This window comes from Ornithodoros turicata, chromosome 1 (genome assembly GCF_037126465.1).
Source record: "Ornithodoros turicata isolate Travis chromosome 1, ASM3712646v1, whole genome shotgun sequence".
Classification (NCBI taxonomy): Eukaryota; Metazoa; Arthropoda; class Arachnida; order Ixodida; family Argasidae; genus Ornithodoros; species Ornithodoros turicata.
In genome coordinates, this window is record NC_088201.1 from 31,592,007 (window position 1) to 31,605,460 (window position 13,454).

General features: G+C 46.5%; 1 protein-coding gene across 1 annotated transcript in view; it reads right to left on the reverse strand.

The window, feature by feature from the left end:
* Nucleotides 1-13,454, reverse strand: part of LOC135377883 (cyclic nucleotide-gated cation channel beta-3-like) — a 72,154-nt gene that overhangs the window by 35,733 nt on the left and 22,967 nt on the right. The window contains exons 2-5 of the mRNA XM_064610616.1: nt 11,442-11,577; nt 6,282-6,359; nt 3,674-3,869; nt 3,056-3,177 (exon numbers count right to left, since the gene is read on the reverse strand). Coding sequence (XP_064466686.1) covers nt 3,056-3,177; nt 3,674-3,869; nt 6,282-6,359; nt 11,442-11,577 — 532 coding nt within the window. The remainder of the gene's footprint in view (nt 1-3,055; nt 3,178-3,673; nt 3,870-6,281; nt 6,360-11,441; nt 11,578-13,454) is intronic.

Genomic DNA, 13,454 nt, shown 5'->3' on the forward strand with positions numbered 1-13,454 from the left:
CCTCGACGATGTTGTCGTCTTCGCAAGAACATTCGAAGAACATGTTGAACGGCTAAAGCAAGTCCTCGAGGCTATCAGAACTGCAGGGCTAACGTTGAAGCCTCAGAAGTGTCGATTCGGCTATGAGGAACTCAGATTTCTCGGCCATCTCGTGAGCAGCGACGGCGTACGCCCCGACCCCGAGAAGACGGCGGCCATCGCAAATTACCGTGTTCCTTCTAACGTGAAAGACGTTCGAAGCTTTCTTGGTCTTTGCGCCTACTACCGACGGTTCATTCCGAACTTTTCAAGAATTGCGTCACCCCTGAATGCCCTCACGAAGGACGGATCCACGTTTACCTGGAGTGAAGCCCAGCAACAGACGTTTGATGAATTGAAGACGCGTCCACAGACCGCACCCGTGCTTGCCCACTTCGATCCAAACGCCGAAACAGAAATACACACCGACGCAAGCAACGATGGTCTAGGAGCCGTGCTCGTTCAACTTCACGACGGCGTCGAACGTGTCATCGCTTACGCAAGCAGAACGCTAACCAAGGCAGAGAAGAACTATTCGACGACCGAAAAAGAGTGCCTTGCACTCATATGGGCCATCACAAAGTTGCGCCCCTACCTGTACGGACGGCCGTTCAAGGTGGTAACAGACCACCATTCTCTGTGCTGGCTGGCTGGTTTAAGGGACCCCTCAGGACGCCTAGCGAGATGGAGCCTCCGATTACAGGAGTATGACCGTCACTTACAAGTCAGGAAGAAAACACAACGACGCCGACTGCCTGTCCCGAGCACCACTCCAGCGACAGGACAACAACCTCGAGGACGACGACGCCTTCCTCGGTCTAATGAGCGCGACTACCATGTCTACCAAGCAGTATAACGACCCCGAATTGAAGACACTCGTCGACTATCTGCAGGGCCGCGCCGACAATGTTCCTCCCATCTTCAGACGATCACTCCCAAGTTTTTCCCTACGTAATGGTGTACTCTACAAAGAAAACCACGCACCGCAAGGCGCTACGTGGCTTCTCGTTGTGCCTGGGGACATGCGCATCGAGATTCTTGAATCCTGCCACGACGAACCGTCATCAGGTCATTTGGGATACAGCCGGACACTGGCCCGTATAAGGGAAAAGTACTACTGGCCAAAACTGGCCAAGCCCGTACACCACTACGTAAGAACGTGCCGGGAATGCCAACGACGAAAAACGCCGCCGGTACGACCTTCTGGGTACCTTCAGCCAATCGCACCTCCGTCGGCGCCGTTCGAGCAGATTGGGATGGATCTACTCGGGCCCTTCCCACGTTCGTCTTCCGGAAATCGTTGGATAATCGTCGCCACCGACTACCTGACACGCTATGCTGAGACTAAGGCACTTCCACAGGGCACAGCAACAGAAGTGGCGAAGTTCTTCATCGAGAACATCGTACTACGGCACGGAGCTCCGACCGCCTTAATCACCGATAGGGGAACGGCATTTACAAGCAGGCTAACACAAGAAATCCTTCGACTCAGCCACACCGCTCACCGGAGATCAACGGCGTACCATCCGCAGACGAACGGGCTCACCGAACGCCTAAACAAAACCCTTGCCGACATGATTTCGATGTACGTCGACGTCGAGCACAAGACATGGGACGAAATACTGCCTTACGTCACATTCGCCGATAACACGGCTGTCCAGGAAACAACGGGATTCACACCGTTCCGCCTTGCACACGGCCATGACGCATCGACTATGCTGGACGCGATGCTGCCCCACGAACCCAGTGATGTGGAAAACGACGCTCTGGACTTCACACAGCGAGCAGAAGAAGCCCGCCAGCTGGCCAGACTACGGATTGGTCAACAACAACGCGTCGATGAAAGAAGATACAATTTACGCCGACGAGACGTACGCTTCAGTCCAGGCGACTTGGTATGGGTTTGGACGCCGATTCAACGACGAGGCCTGAGCGAGAAGCTACTGAAGCGGTACTTCGGTCCCTACAAAGTACTGCGACGCATTGGAGACCTGGATTACGAAGTGGTACCTGAGGGCAGCGTTCCCTCTCGACGACCCCCGAGGACTGAAATAGTTCACGTCGTTCGACTCAAGCCGTACTACAGCAGGTAGCGCTGAAAACTGGCTGGAAGGAAACAACATGAAAAAAAAAAAAAAAGTAGGAGAACAAACGGCATCGAGACGATGCCCCGTCTACGGACTACGGAGGGGGCAATGCCACGAATCATCATCGCGAAACTTCCAGGGCAGGCACGAAACGGTACATCTCATCCCGGCGCATGCTGAGGAAGAAGCAAGAAGCTTCCAGACACATCGCCTGCTCTTTGGCAAACGCACGTGCTGTTTCTAGACTTTTCGGCGCGACGCTTAAATGCTTGTGCGCTCCAAGCTGGAGCATTGATTCTTTGGACTCAGTTGTGTTCAGAGAGCTATCACTCTTGTATTTTGCTACCAAGTAGTTTAATAAACCGTTCGCTGTTTATTCGACGACTCGCCGACCCATTTCGCTTCGTGACAATATCGACGTCATAACCCGCCATATCCCATCATGTAACAACCATCACTGGACATCAGCAACGTAACCTATCATAGCCGGAGATTGAACGTCGCTGGACATCGGCATCATAACCCGGACATCGGCATTATTCGGCACATCATCACTCATGACATTATTTGGACATTATTCGTACATCGGCACTCATCATAGCCCATCATTAGACCCATAACCCACAATTAGCGTCAACATCATAATCCATCTGAGCACAAGGCTCACATTAATTAATCTTTTAAAAGTAGAATTGTTTCGCAACTCGTGCTGAACAAATATAGTTTTGTTTGTCATCGAAACGCTTTTTTTTTTTTGCGCGTTAGTCAAAATGGCGCTATGTAATAGAAAAAAAGACGGGAAATGTCAATCGCCGATTCTGGATACTATTGCCAAAAATTGACATGAGAGCACAAGTTCATTGGTCCCCTCTTGGCCCAATATTCTTATAAGGACTGAATGTATAGAACACAGACTTCGAGCAAAAAGTTTCAATTGCAAATTAACTTACATGGACTCGGCGTTGGTGCTTCAGCAATTCTTTCTTTCACTTTCTGCGAGCGGTTGGAAAAAGCGCGCACGAGGTGTTGGATGCGTTCGGACACGAACGATGAATTCCGCTCCGAGTCAGACCTGGGCACAGCATAGGTAGGGGCGCCTTCACATTTTGTGTTATGTCCAAGCCACAGGCATATTCAGCATATGGGAGGCCCCACTTGAATCAGACCGCGATGGTAAGAAATAATATTGCATCCGCACTTCGCACAAGAAGTCTATATAACTATGACTATATTGTCTCATTTTCTGACGCATATCAAAGTAATTAGCGCAATGAGTATTTTGTTCGAGGAAAATATTAAGTGATAGTCAGTATCGAGGAGACTTCGCGAACCTTAAGACATTGTAGGATGCATTTACTAAACGCCTTATAGCCTAATTACACTTTGACTCGTATGTCTTTGCGCCGAGACGTAATACAATCAGCTACAAGCTACTGACGGTCTGAAGTACTTATTATTCCTGCGTTTTTTGCCTGAGTGCTCTGGTTCAAGAAGGACATCCTGCACACGTATACTATAGCGTGCTCATTTCGCCATCCTGCATTCATAGCGAACAGTTTTCGACTCACAAGAAGGGGTCCAGTTGCTGGCGTGTAGTAAGGGAAGACGGTCGACTAACATTTGCGTGATTCTGAAGCTGTTCAACACAGAGATTGCGAGGCACATCTTCGCTTCCAATACACGGTGCAGGAGATCTTGTTTCCTTGTCCGGGCGAGATGACTCCGATCGAACATGACCGTCTTCCGAACTAGAAGTATGCTTCGCTAAAAAGAGAGAACAGAGAGATTGTTAACGAAGACTGCGAACCGATGTCTGTTACACATAAACGCATTCCCCCCAGGTACACTCTAAAAGAAGAAGAAAAAAAAAAGGAAACGTAATACCCTCATAGCCAGCCATGATTCTGAATGTTATCGTTCTCATTTGTCGAGAATGGGACACGTACGCCTTTTTTGTAATACTTTCGTTTATTTCACTGGTCGCAAAGGGCAAAAAGGCGTACGCCCCATTCTCTCCTCAAATCAGACGTGGTAACGCTATTATCTAATCTGTGCAGTGCAGTGAAGACGCTCCTATTGCCATCCATCATCCTGAATGATATCGTTCTCTCCCCTGATTTGTTGAAAGCGGGAGGCGTACGCTTTTTTGTGACACTTATGAAGTTATGTTAATTGCCACAAAAAGGCGTACGCCCCGCGCTTTCCACAAATCATGAGTGATAACGGTATGGTTGGCCTTCAGCGTGAAGTGAAGTTGTGTTTTTGAGAGTGTACACTCTTAAAAATGATCTTCACCGCACAGCATGTTCCTAGCCAACCATCAACTCGAATGATATCGCTATGTGCCCTGATTTGTTCAAAACGGTAGGCGTACGCCTTTTTTGTGACACTTATGCTGTTCATAATTGTCACAAAAATGGCGTACGCCCCCAGTTTTCAGCAAATCAGGGCAGATAACGATATCATTCGATATGATAGTTGGCTAGGAGCGTGCTATGCGGTGAAGTTCATTTTTAAGAATGTATAGCCTTGAGTCGAGTGAAGTAGGAAGATGCTCATTTATTGAATTTGTATGCCGAATAAAGCAAGAACGAATTAGTGAATCAATGCAATACAAACAGAACAGACCAATTACGTTACATCGTACGAGGTAGAATATCGTCTTCAACGTGCAGTTTCGAAATTTACATAGCAATAGCCAATCGTGCGTTGGCTGCGTTCGCCCTATACCCGCCCTACCTGTGGTAGGCAGCGCGACCTTTCGTCGTAAACTCAACGGGAAGCAGGATAAACTACAAATATTGACCGATACAGGCCGAGATGGATTGGACACGGATTGGACGACAGCTTGATTATTCTGTGTCACTGTTTCTGCAAGCCCACACTCTTAGAAATGAACTTCACCGCATAGCACGCTCATAGCCAACGACAATCTCGAATGATATCGTTGTATGCCCTGATTTGTTGAAATCGGGAGCGTACGCGTACGTATTCTGTGACAATTATGAACAGCATAAGTGTCACAAAAAAAGGCGTACGCCTCCCGTTCTCAACAAATCAGGGCAGGTAACGATATCATTCCAGATGATGGTTGGCTAGGAGCGTGCTATGCGGTGAAGTTCATTTTTAAGAGTGCAGTAGCGTTCGCAATAACTTTTAGTTATCTGCGTGATATATAGTTGCGAGTTTGATGCAAGATTGGTATTTTTACCATGCAACTGGAACGTGAAATAAGCGCCTCATGAAATACGTGAACGTGAAATAAGCGCGAAACGTCCGAAGCGCCTATTAAATAAAAACATGTGATTGCAACCCACAGATACTTTGCAACTACACATTTACGACATACTGTTTATAACGATTCCGCTATGGCGAACTGCATCCGGAGACATAAAACTGCTCTCCTGTATCCAAAAACGGTACTTTAAGAGCGCAACTTGGATAGTATTCCACATGCACCAAATATTTGACGCATGCATAGATTGACGACAGCTTTCGACAATGAGGAGGATGAAATATGCAGCGACTCCTCAAAGATTGTACGTCGAGGCAGAATGCGTCAAGGCCATCATTCACTTCGTAACTCACCAAAGAACCGCCTACGTCTGCGTTGACCAATAACTGGTGTATCGTCCGATTCGAACTCGTCGTCTGCCAGACTTCCATCCATCTTTGCGCACACCCCAAGTGTTCCGTGCCGTCAATACACCACCCGGCTGTCTCTTGACATCCCTTACGCGTTATTTTACCTCAACCGACTTAGCACGGCAACGCTCATGACGGAACCGACTCTGAAAACTATGACCGCATGCCAGGTCCGTTGCGTGGATATTGTAGCCAAGGAGACGACTTCTGTGAAACAAGAAGAAAAAAAAAAAAAACAACAACAACAACAACGAAGAAAAAAAAAAAGAAGAGGCAACGAAAAACACATGACGGAGCAAATGAGAGACAGAGGAACGCTTCATAAGTGATGCATGTAGACAGGCTCCATCGCGAAGCTTTTAGCGATTATTACGACGTCCATTATGCACGTCTTTGGCTTTGTGTGACGACGTCCAAAGCAGAACTACACCTGTCCTTTGCAGTATATGATTGCTATACGCTGCGCGACACATTGCAAGACTGTGTCAGGTATGGTAACGTGATCCCAAAACAGCATTTTGTCATTCTGACCTAGAATATCTTGGAAACGTCCAACGTCGCTCCGGTCGGAATCCGCATTGCTGCTGACGACCAGCTCTTGGACGGTATCTGTGAACAGACAGGGAAAGGGTTACCACTATACGATTCACAATGTGCGAGGGTGTGGCTCCAATATTGTAGGACATTTATTTTCTTTCCGCAATTGTGGCGCCATGCATGCTACGACAAGTCCGTTTAAACTTGCGAGATATTATATAGTACCCTGTCGCACAGTCTGAAACGTCTGAACAAGAAGTGCCAAGCGGTGTACGAAGCCTCACACTTTTCGGAATGAGTGTTTCTCACAGACAAGTCATTTCGAGAAAGAAAAATGAAAGAAGCGGCGACCGAGTTCGTTAACTCCAACGGCATTTGGAAAATTGATGGGATCGAATAACTGCTCTTCGGAAGTAGTGTTGGGGATGTTCCGGAAATCCTGCCCAGGAAGGTGCAGAGAACTGGGAGATGCTCCTAGAGCTGCCGAGAACTAGAGCTGCCGTAATCACATTCCTTGTGGACATTGCACAGCGCCTCTAACTTTTTAGATGTACAAAATTTTAATTTGAAGTGTTGTGGAGTAGCCGGCTCCACATTTTTCTTCTCTAATCTAGTTTGAGTACATTTCTCAGTACTTCTCTTTAAGGTTTAACTTTACTTTTCTGTCCCGGTTTTCCTTTTTTTCTTTCTTGCACGGTGCGGATGGCCCTATACCTACACTCTTAAAAATGAACTTCACCGCATAGCACGCTCCTAGCCAACCATCATCTCCAATAATATCGTTATCTGCTCTGACTTGCTGAAAACTGTAGGCGTACGCCTTTTTTGTGACACTTATGCTGTTCATAATTGTCACAAAAAGGGCGTACGCCTCCCGTATTCAACAAGTCAGGGCAGATAACGATATCATTCGAGATGATGGTACACTCTTAGAAATGAACTTCACCACATAGCACGCTCCTAGCCAACCATCATCCCGAATGACAACATTCTCGCCCCTGATTTGTTGAAAACGGGAGGAGGAGCTTATTTTGTGCCATTATGCACGGCACAAAATAGGCTCCTCCTCCCGTTTTCAACAAATCAGGGGCGAGAACGTTGTCACTCGGAATGATGGTTGGCTTGGGGCGTGCTATGTGGTGAAGTTCATTTTTAAGAGTGTAGGCTAGGAGCGTGCTATGCGGTGAAGTTCATTTCCAAGCGTGGCCATCCGCACCGTATACATGTATGTATACATATACCGGGTGTTTCAGTTAAATCCCCGAGCTAAATAATTCACGAACCGGTGCACCAATCGAATAACTTTCTTTTTTACAAGTATCTGTCCAATACCGCCTACAAGATGCGCACCGCGTGAATGAGCGGGAGGCGCTCATTATTTAAATAAAAATGCAAATGAGTTTCGTAAAAAAGCGTAACTTCTAAAGCAGGGCGCTGTCGGTATTAAAATGGGTACTACCCCTTTTGGGACCTTCAGTGGACACCTTTCAGAGAAAAATCTGCCACCGAAGCGGGTCATTTGTTGCAGTAATTAATTGGTTTCGGTTTACGTATTTTTGTCGCGGCTGGTCGCGGCGAAGCGCAAAAAGACGGTCTTTCACTCCCTTATCCATCAATGAATTACGTCCTTACACCAATGAATTACACCAATGAATTACACCAATGAATTACGTCCTTTTGCGCTTCGCCGCGACCAGCCGCGACAAAAATACGTAAACCGAAACCAATTAATTACTGCAACAAATGACCCGCTTCGGTGGCAGATTTTTCTCTGAAAGGTGTCCACTGAAGGTCCCAAAAGGGGTAGTACCCATTTTAATACCGACAGCGCCCTGCTTTGGAAGTTACGCTTTTTTACGAAACTCATTTGCATTTTTATTTAAATAATGAGCGCCTTCCGCTCATTCACGCGGTGCGCATCTTGTAGGCGGTATTGGACAGATACTTGTAAAAAAGAAAGTTATTCGATTGGTGCACCGGTTCGCGAATTATTTAGCCCGGGGATTTAACTGAAACACCCTGTATACAGGGTGTCTCAGTTAAAACCCCGGACTAAATAATAATTCGCGAAACGGTGCACCAATCGAAGAACTTTCTTTTTAAAAGTATCTGTCCGACACCATCTACAGGCTGCGCACCGCGCGAACGAGTGGAAGGCAGTCATTATTTAGACAAAAAAATTAAATGAGTTTCTGAAAAACATAACTTCTAAAGCAGGGCGCCGTTGGCATTAAAATGGGTACTACCCGTTTTGGGACCCCCGGTGAACACCTTTTAGAGAAAAATCTGCCACCGAAGCGGGTCATTAGTTGCAGTAATTAATTGGTTTTGGTTTACATATTTTTGTCGCGACTGGTCGCGGTGAAGCGCAAAAGTACGCTCTTCCACCCCCTTATCCACCGAGGAATTACGTGTTCTTGAGCTTACTTCGCAACGGGGAGTGCCGAAGAAAAACTCACAGCGTCAGACGGACTTCGTCAGTCCCACACCCCGCTTATCTAACTGATATGCGCCCTTTCTCTGTTATGATCGCACGGACGGAACACAGTTAATCACATAGTACCTTGATATCGCATGCTTTCCACTTTTTCTTCAGCACGAGATTCCAAACCAAAATTGCAAACTTCGTTGCGAAGTAAGCTCAAGAACACGTAATTCATCGGTGGATAAAGGAGTGGAAGAGCGTCCTTTTGCGCTTCACCGCGACCAGCCGCGACAAAAATATGTAAACCAAAACCAATTAATTACTGTAACTAATGACCCGCTTCGGTGGCAGATTTTTCTCTAAAAGGTGTCCACCGAAGGTACCAAAATGGGTAGTACCCATTTTAATGCCAACGGCGTCCTCCTTTAGAAGTTATGTTTTTCAGGAAACTCGTTTGAATTTTTATTTAAATAATGACTGCCTTCCACTCATTCGCGCGGTGCGCAGCTTGTAGATGGTGTCGGACAGATACTTTTAAAAAAGAACGTTCTTCGATTGGTGCACTGGTTCGCGAATTATTCATTATTTTTATTTTTTATTTTTACATACTGTCAGTCCCTTATGGACCTAAACAGGAGAGGAAATAATCACAAAGACTGTGATATATACAGGTACTTACAGTATATCACACTGTGACAAAGCACTCAAAAATTCAGTGACAGTGTTACGTTCAACTACAACAGAAGGCAGTGAATTCCGTTTGTCTATGGTTTCTGGAAAAAATGAGTATTTACAGTCTACTCGTGCTGTTAAGGGTCTTACCATTTGGGAGTGTATATGTCTTAAAGATCGAGATGCAAACCTAGTATTAAATTTGTCCACCTCTGTGCGTAATGACCTATTATACCACAAAAACAATAATTTTAGTCTGTTTGCTTTTCTACGAGCACGCAGGGGATTTAATTCTAATTCTTGGAGCATCTCCGTGACTGAGCTTGTCCTGGAATAACGTGACAAAATGAAACGAGCGGCAAACCATTGTACCTTTTCTATTTTCTCCGTCAGTGTAATTGCATGCGGGTCCCATACCCCGCTGCATACTCTAAGCATGGCCTAACGAGAGACTTATAAGCAGCTAATTTGACATCCCTTGTTGCAAGCTTTAATTTACGTCGCAACATCCACAAGCGTGTGCGCGCTTTTTTACATATATCATCGATATGAGTGTCCCATTTTAAGTTTCTAGTAAGTGTAACGCCTAAGTATTTAAAAGAGTGAACCTCCTTCAATGGCTAGTCATCGATTACATAATGATACTTTAAAATTATTTTCTTACTTATAACATGCGAATAGACTGTTTTATCATGATTCATCTCCATCTGCCACACTTTGCACCAAGATGATATTTCCTGTAATGACTGACTTAAAATGTTCTGATCATTATTATTTCTTACGTGCATGTAGATTAAACAGTCATCAGCGTACAGCCTCATACGCACTCGTGGATCAACTACAGATGGGAGATCATTGATATACACTAAAAACAACAAAGGTCCAAGGACAGACCCCTGGGGCACACCTGATGTTACTGGTCCAATTCCAGAAGCTACTCCATTGATGCTAACATTTAGCATCAATGCCCGGGGATTTAACTGAGACACCCTGTATATGGCCCATCCACACCGCGGTTGTAGGAAAAAGAATGTGGCTCAAAGAATCACTCAAGTTGTGTTTGTTTCTTGATGCCCTCAAAATGAGACTTCGGTAACAATGAGGAAGAAGGAACGTGATCACCTAGATCACTTCGGGGGACGCGCTCCATCGGCCAGATGACGACAGTAGTGCCCGTGGAAACCAAGGCTCACTGACACTGTAAAAACAGAACTTCACCGCATAGCACGCTCTGCTCCAACCATTGCCAAGCCATTGCCAAGCATAAGTGTCACAAAAAAGGCGTATTATACGCCTATTTTCAACAAATCAGGGCAGATAACGGTATCATTCGAGATTACGGTTGTATAGGAGCGTGCTATGCAGTGAAGTTCATTTCTAAGAGTGTACTTCACAGCATAACACGCTCCTAGAGGACCATCACCCCGAATGACATCGTTCCTTACTCTGATTCTTGGAAACGGGAGGCGTACACCTCTCTGTGGCAATTATGCAGTTACATGAAGTGTCAACAAAAGGCGTACTCCCCCTCGCGTTTTCCACAAGTCAGAATTGATTTCGCTCTGTGCGGTTAGCCTTCAGAGCGTTATGTGGTGAAGTTCTGTTTTCAGAGTGTGTAATGGAATTTCCCCTGGAAGAGGCGCTTACGGAGACGAAACTTGTCACAATACATGACATTCTCGGGTAAACATAAACAAGCCCCCGCCACAACTTCCGGTGCCACGAAGACTTCCGGTCCTTCCGCTACTGAGGACGTTCGGAACCAGCCGCCATGCAGAATTATATCTTTCGCTTTCCTGATTTGTTGAAAACGAGAGCCGTACGCTTTTTTGGCGCAATTTGAATTACCACGAAAAGGCGTATACGACCCTCTTTCTCCTCAAATCAGAAGCGATTCAATCACATCACAGTCGGCACATATCAATCGGCACAGTGGCTGGCGCAGAGCGTGTTTGCTGTGAAACCGGATGTCGTTTTGGCACCAAACCGGAAGCGGAGAAAACGGCATGTATAGCTGTGGCACAGCTACAAAACCGGATATACACATGCATTCATACCTGACACACGCACAACTGAGAATTGGTCGTCGTCGAGGAATGCCGGATTCTGGAAGCCCGCCGGACTGAATGATTTGGGCCTGGATCTCTCGTCGATAGCCACCTTCACGAGGGGCTCAACCGACGACATCACCACCTAAACAAGTACCCCAATATGCTCTGTGAATGCTGAAACAGGCAACTCATTCGCTAAATGTTGCTTATGTACATCCTTACGAGGACCTCCGAACATGTAAAGCTTTGCACTCTTAAAACAGAGGTGGTTGTGGTGATGGTGAAAGGGCTCGCCGTTGTCGGCCTCACAGAGGTGGGGCAACATCACGACTTACGCCCTGGGGGAATGTGCGTCCTGGGCCGACTTCTAAGGGAACTGTGCCGACATATGCCTGAAAGCGTCTGAGGAGAACCCAGGAAAAACCCCAGACAGCACAGCCGGCACCGGGATTCCAACCCGGGTACCTCCCAGTCTCTTAAAACAGAACTTCATCGCATAACACGCTGAAAGCCAACCATTATCACTCCTGATTTGTGGAAAGCGTGGTGCGTAGGGGTTTTCCGGACAATTAACGTAACTGCAGAAGTGTCACAAAAAGGCGTACGCCTCCCGTTTTCAACAAATCAGGGAAGAGGAACGATGTCATTCGGGATGATAGTTGGCTATAGGAGTGTGTTGCGCGGTGAAGTTCTATTTTGGCCGACTATACGGCAAGCGGTTCCATCACCACCACCATCTATTTTTAGAGCGTGGAGCTTTTCCTCTGTTCATAAACAGTTGGTGGAACAGGGAATCCATCCGAAAAAACTACACTTTTAGTAATACGTGCACAATAACACACCCGTTGCTTTCGTTAACATATTCGTACACAGACATTTTTGTTGTAGTTTCGTAAATGATAAATCGTGTGCATTGTGTATAGAACGTGCTTTTTGAGCTGCTTTATGCATGCATAATAATATATACTGCAACTTCGATGTACACATATGCAATATACAAACTTCTCTTGCTTGATAACAATGCACACTTAAAAAAAAAACATCAGATGGATAAGATGCACTCTGAAACACGAGGGAGAGGGGAGGGGGGGGGGATGGCAGGATCGGCTCGCCGTTGTTGGCTACACAGCAGTGGCCGTCGTCACGACTATAGCAAAAAAGAAAAAAAGAAAAACGGATGGAAGATGGAGGCCGAAAGGTGGAGATGCGTAGAGGGTGCGTGAGTTCGTCAGGGAGTGCAAAGTGTTAGAGGGGTCGTTGAGCAAGACCCGCCTCCTGCAGAAAGAGAACAAGGTTTCTTGCTTTAGCGGAACGTTCGGCATAAGAACCACCGGGGTAGAGGATGTCCGCTAGCGTGCCCGAGGTGGAGCGAGGGAGATGGGCTTCACGCGCAGAATGTTATGCTCGGCAGTCTCCCAGACACGAACTCTTAGACACGAACTTCACCTCATAGCACGCTCTTAGCCAACCATCATCCCGAATGACATCGTTCTCGCCCCTGATTTGTTGGAAACGGGAGGCGTACGCCTTTTTTGTACCGCTAGTACGTAATTGGTACAAAAAAGGCGCACGCCTCCCGCTTTCAACAAGTCAGGGGCGAGAACGATGTCATTCGGGATGATGGTTGGCTAGGAGCATGCTATGAGGTGAAATTCGTTTTTAAGACAACGCCGACAACGGCGAGCCCTTTCACAACCACCACCACCATCGTTTTTAAGAGTGCATGCTTTTTGTGTTCATACGCGAGACGGAAATAACTCCGCCCAAACCCTGCACACGCAACGCAAGAGCAATAAAGCACGTGCTGGATGTCCACAGTCAATTCCGACCATTTACTACGTCAAACGTCAAAACGTCAAAATTACGTCAAACATTTTGCCAGTTGCGACCCCAACTAACTGTACTGCTTACTAATTTTTCGATATACTAATCATACTGAGTGTCCTTTCATCGAGGATTATTTTCAGCGTCCTACTGGTTGCCTTGGCGAACGGATTTACAAAAGTAATCCTCTGTGCC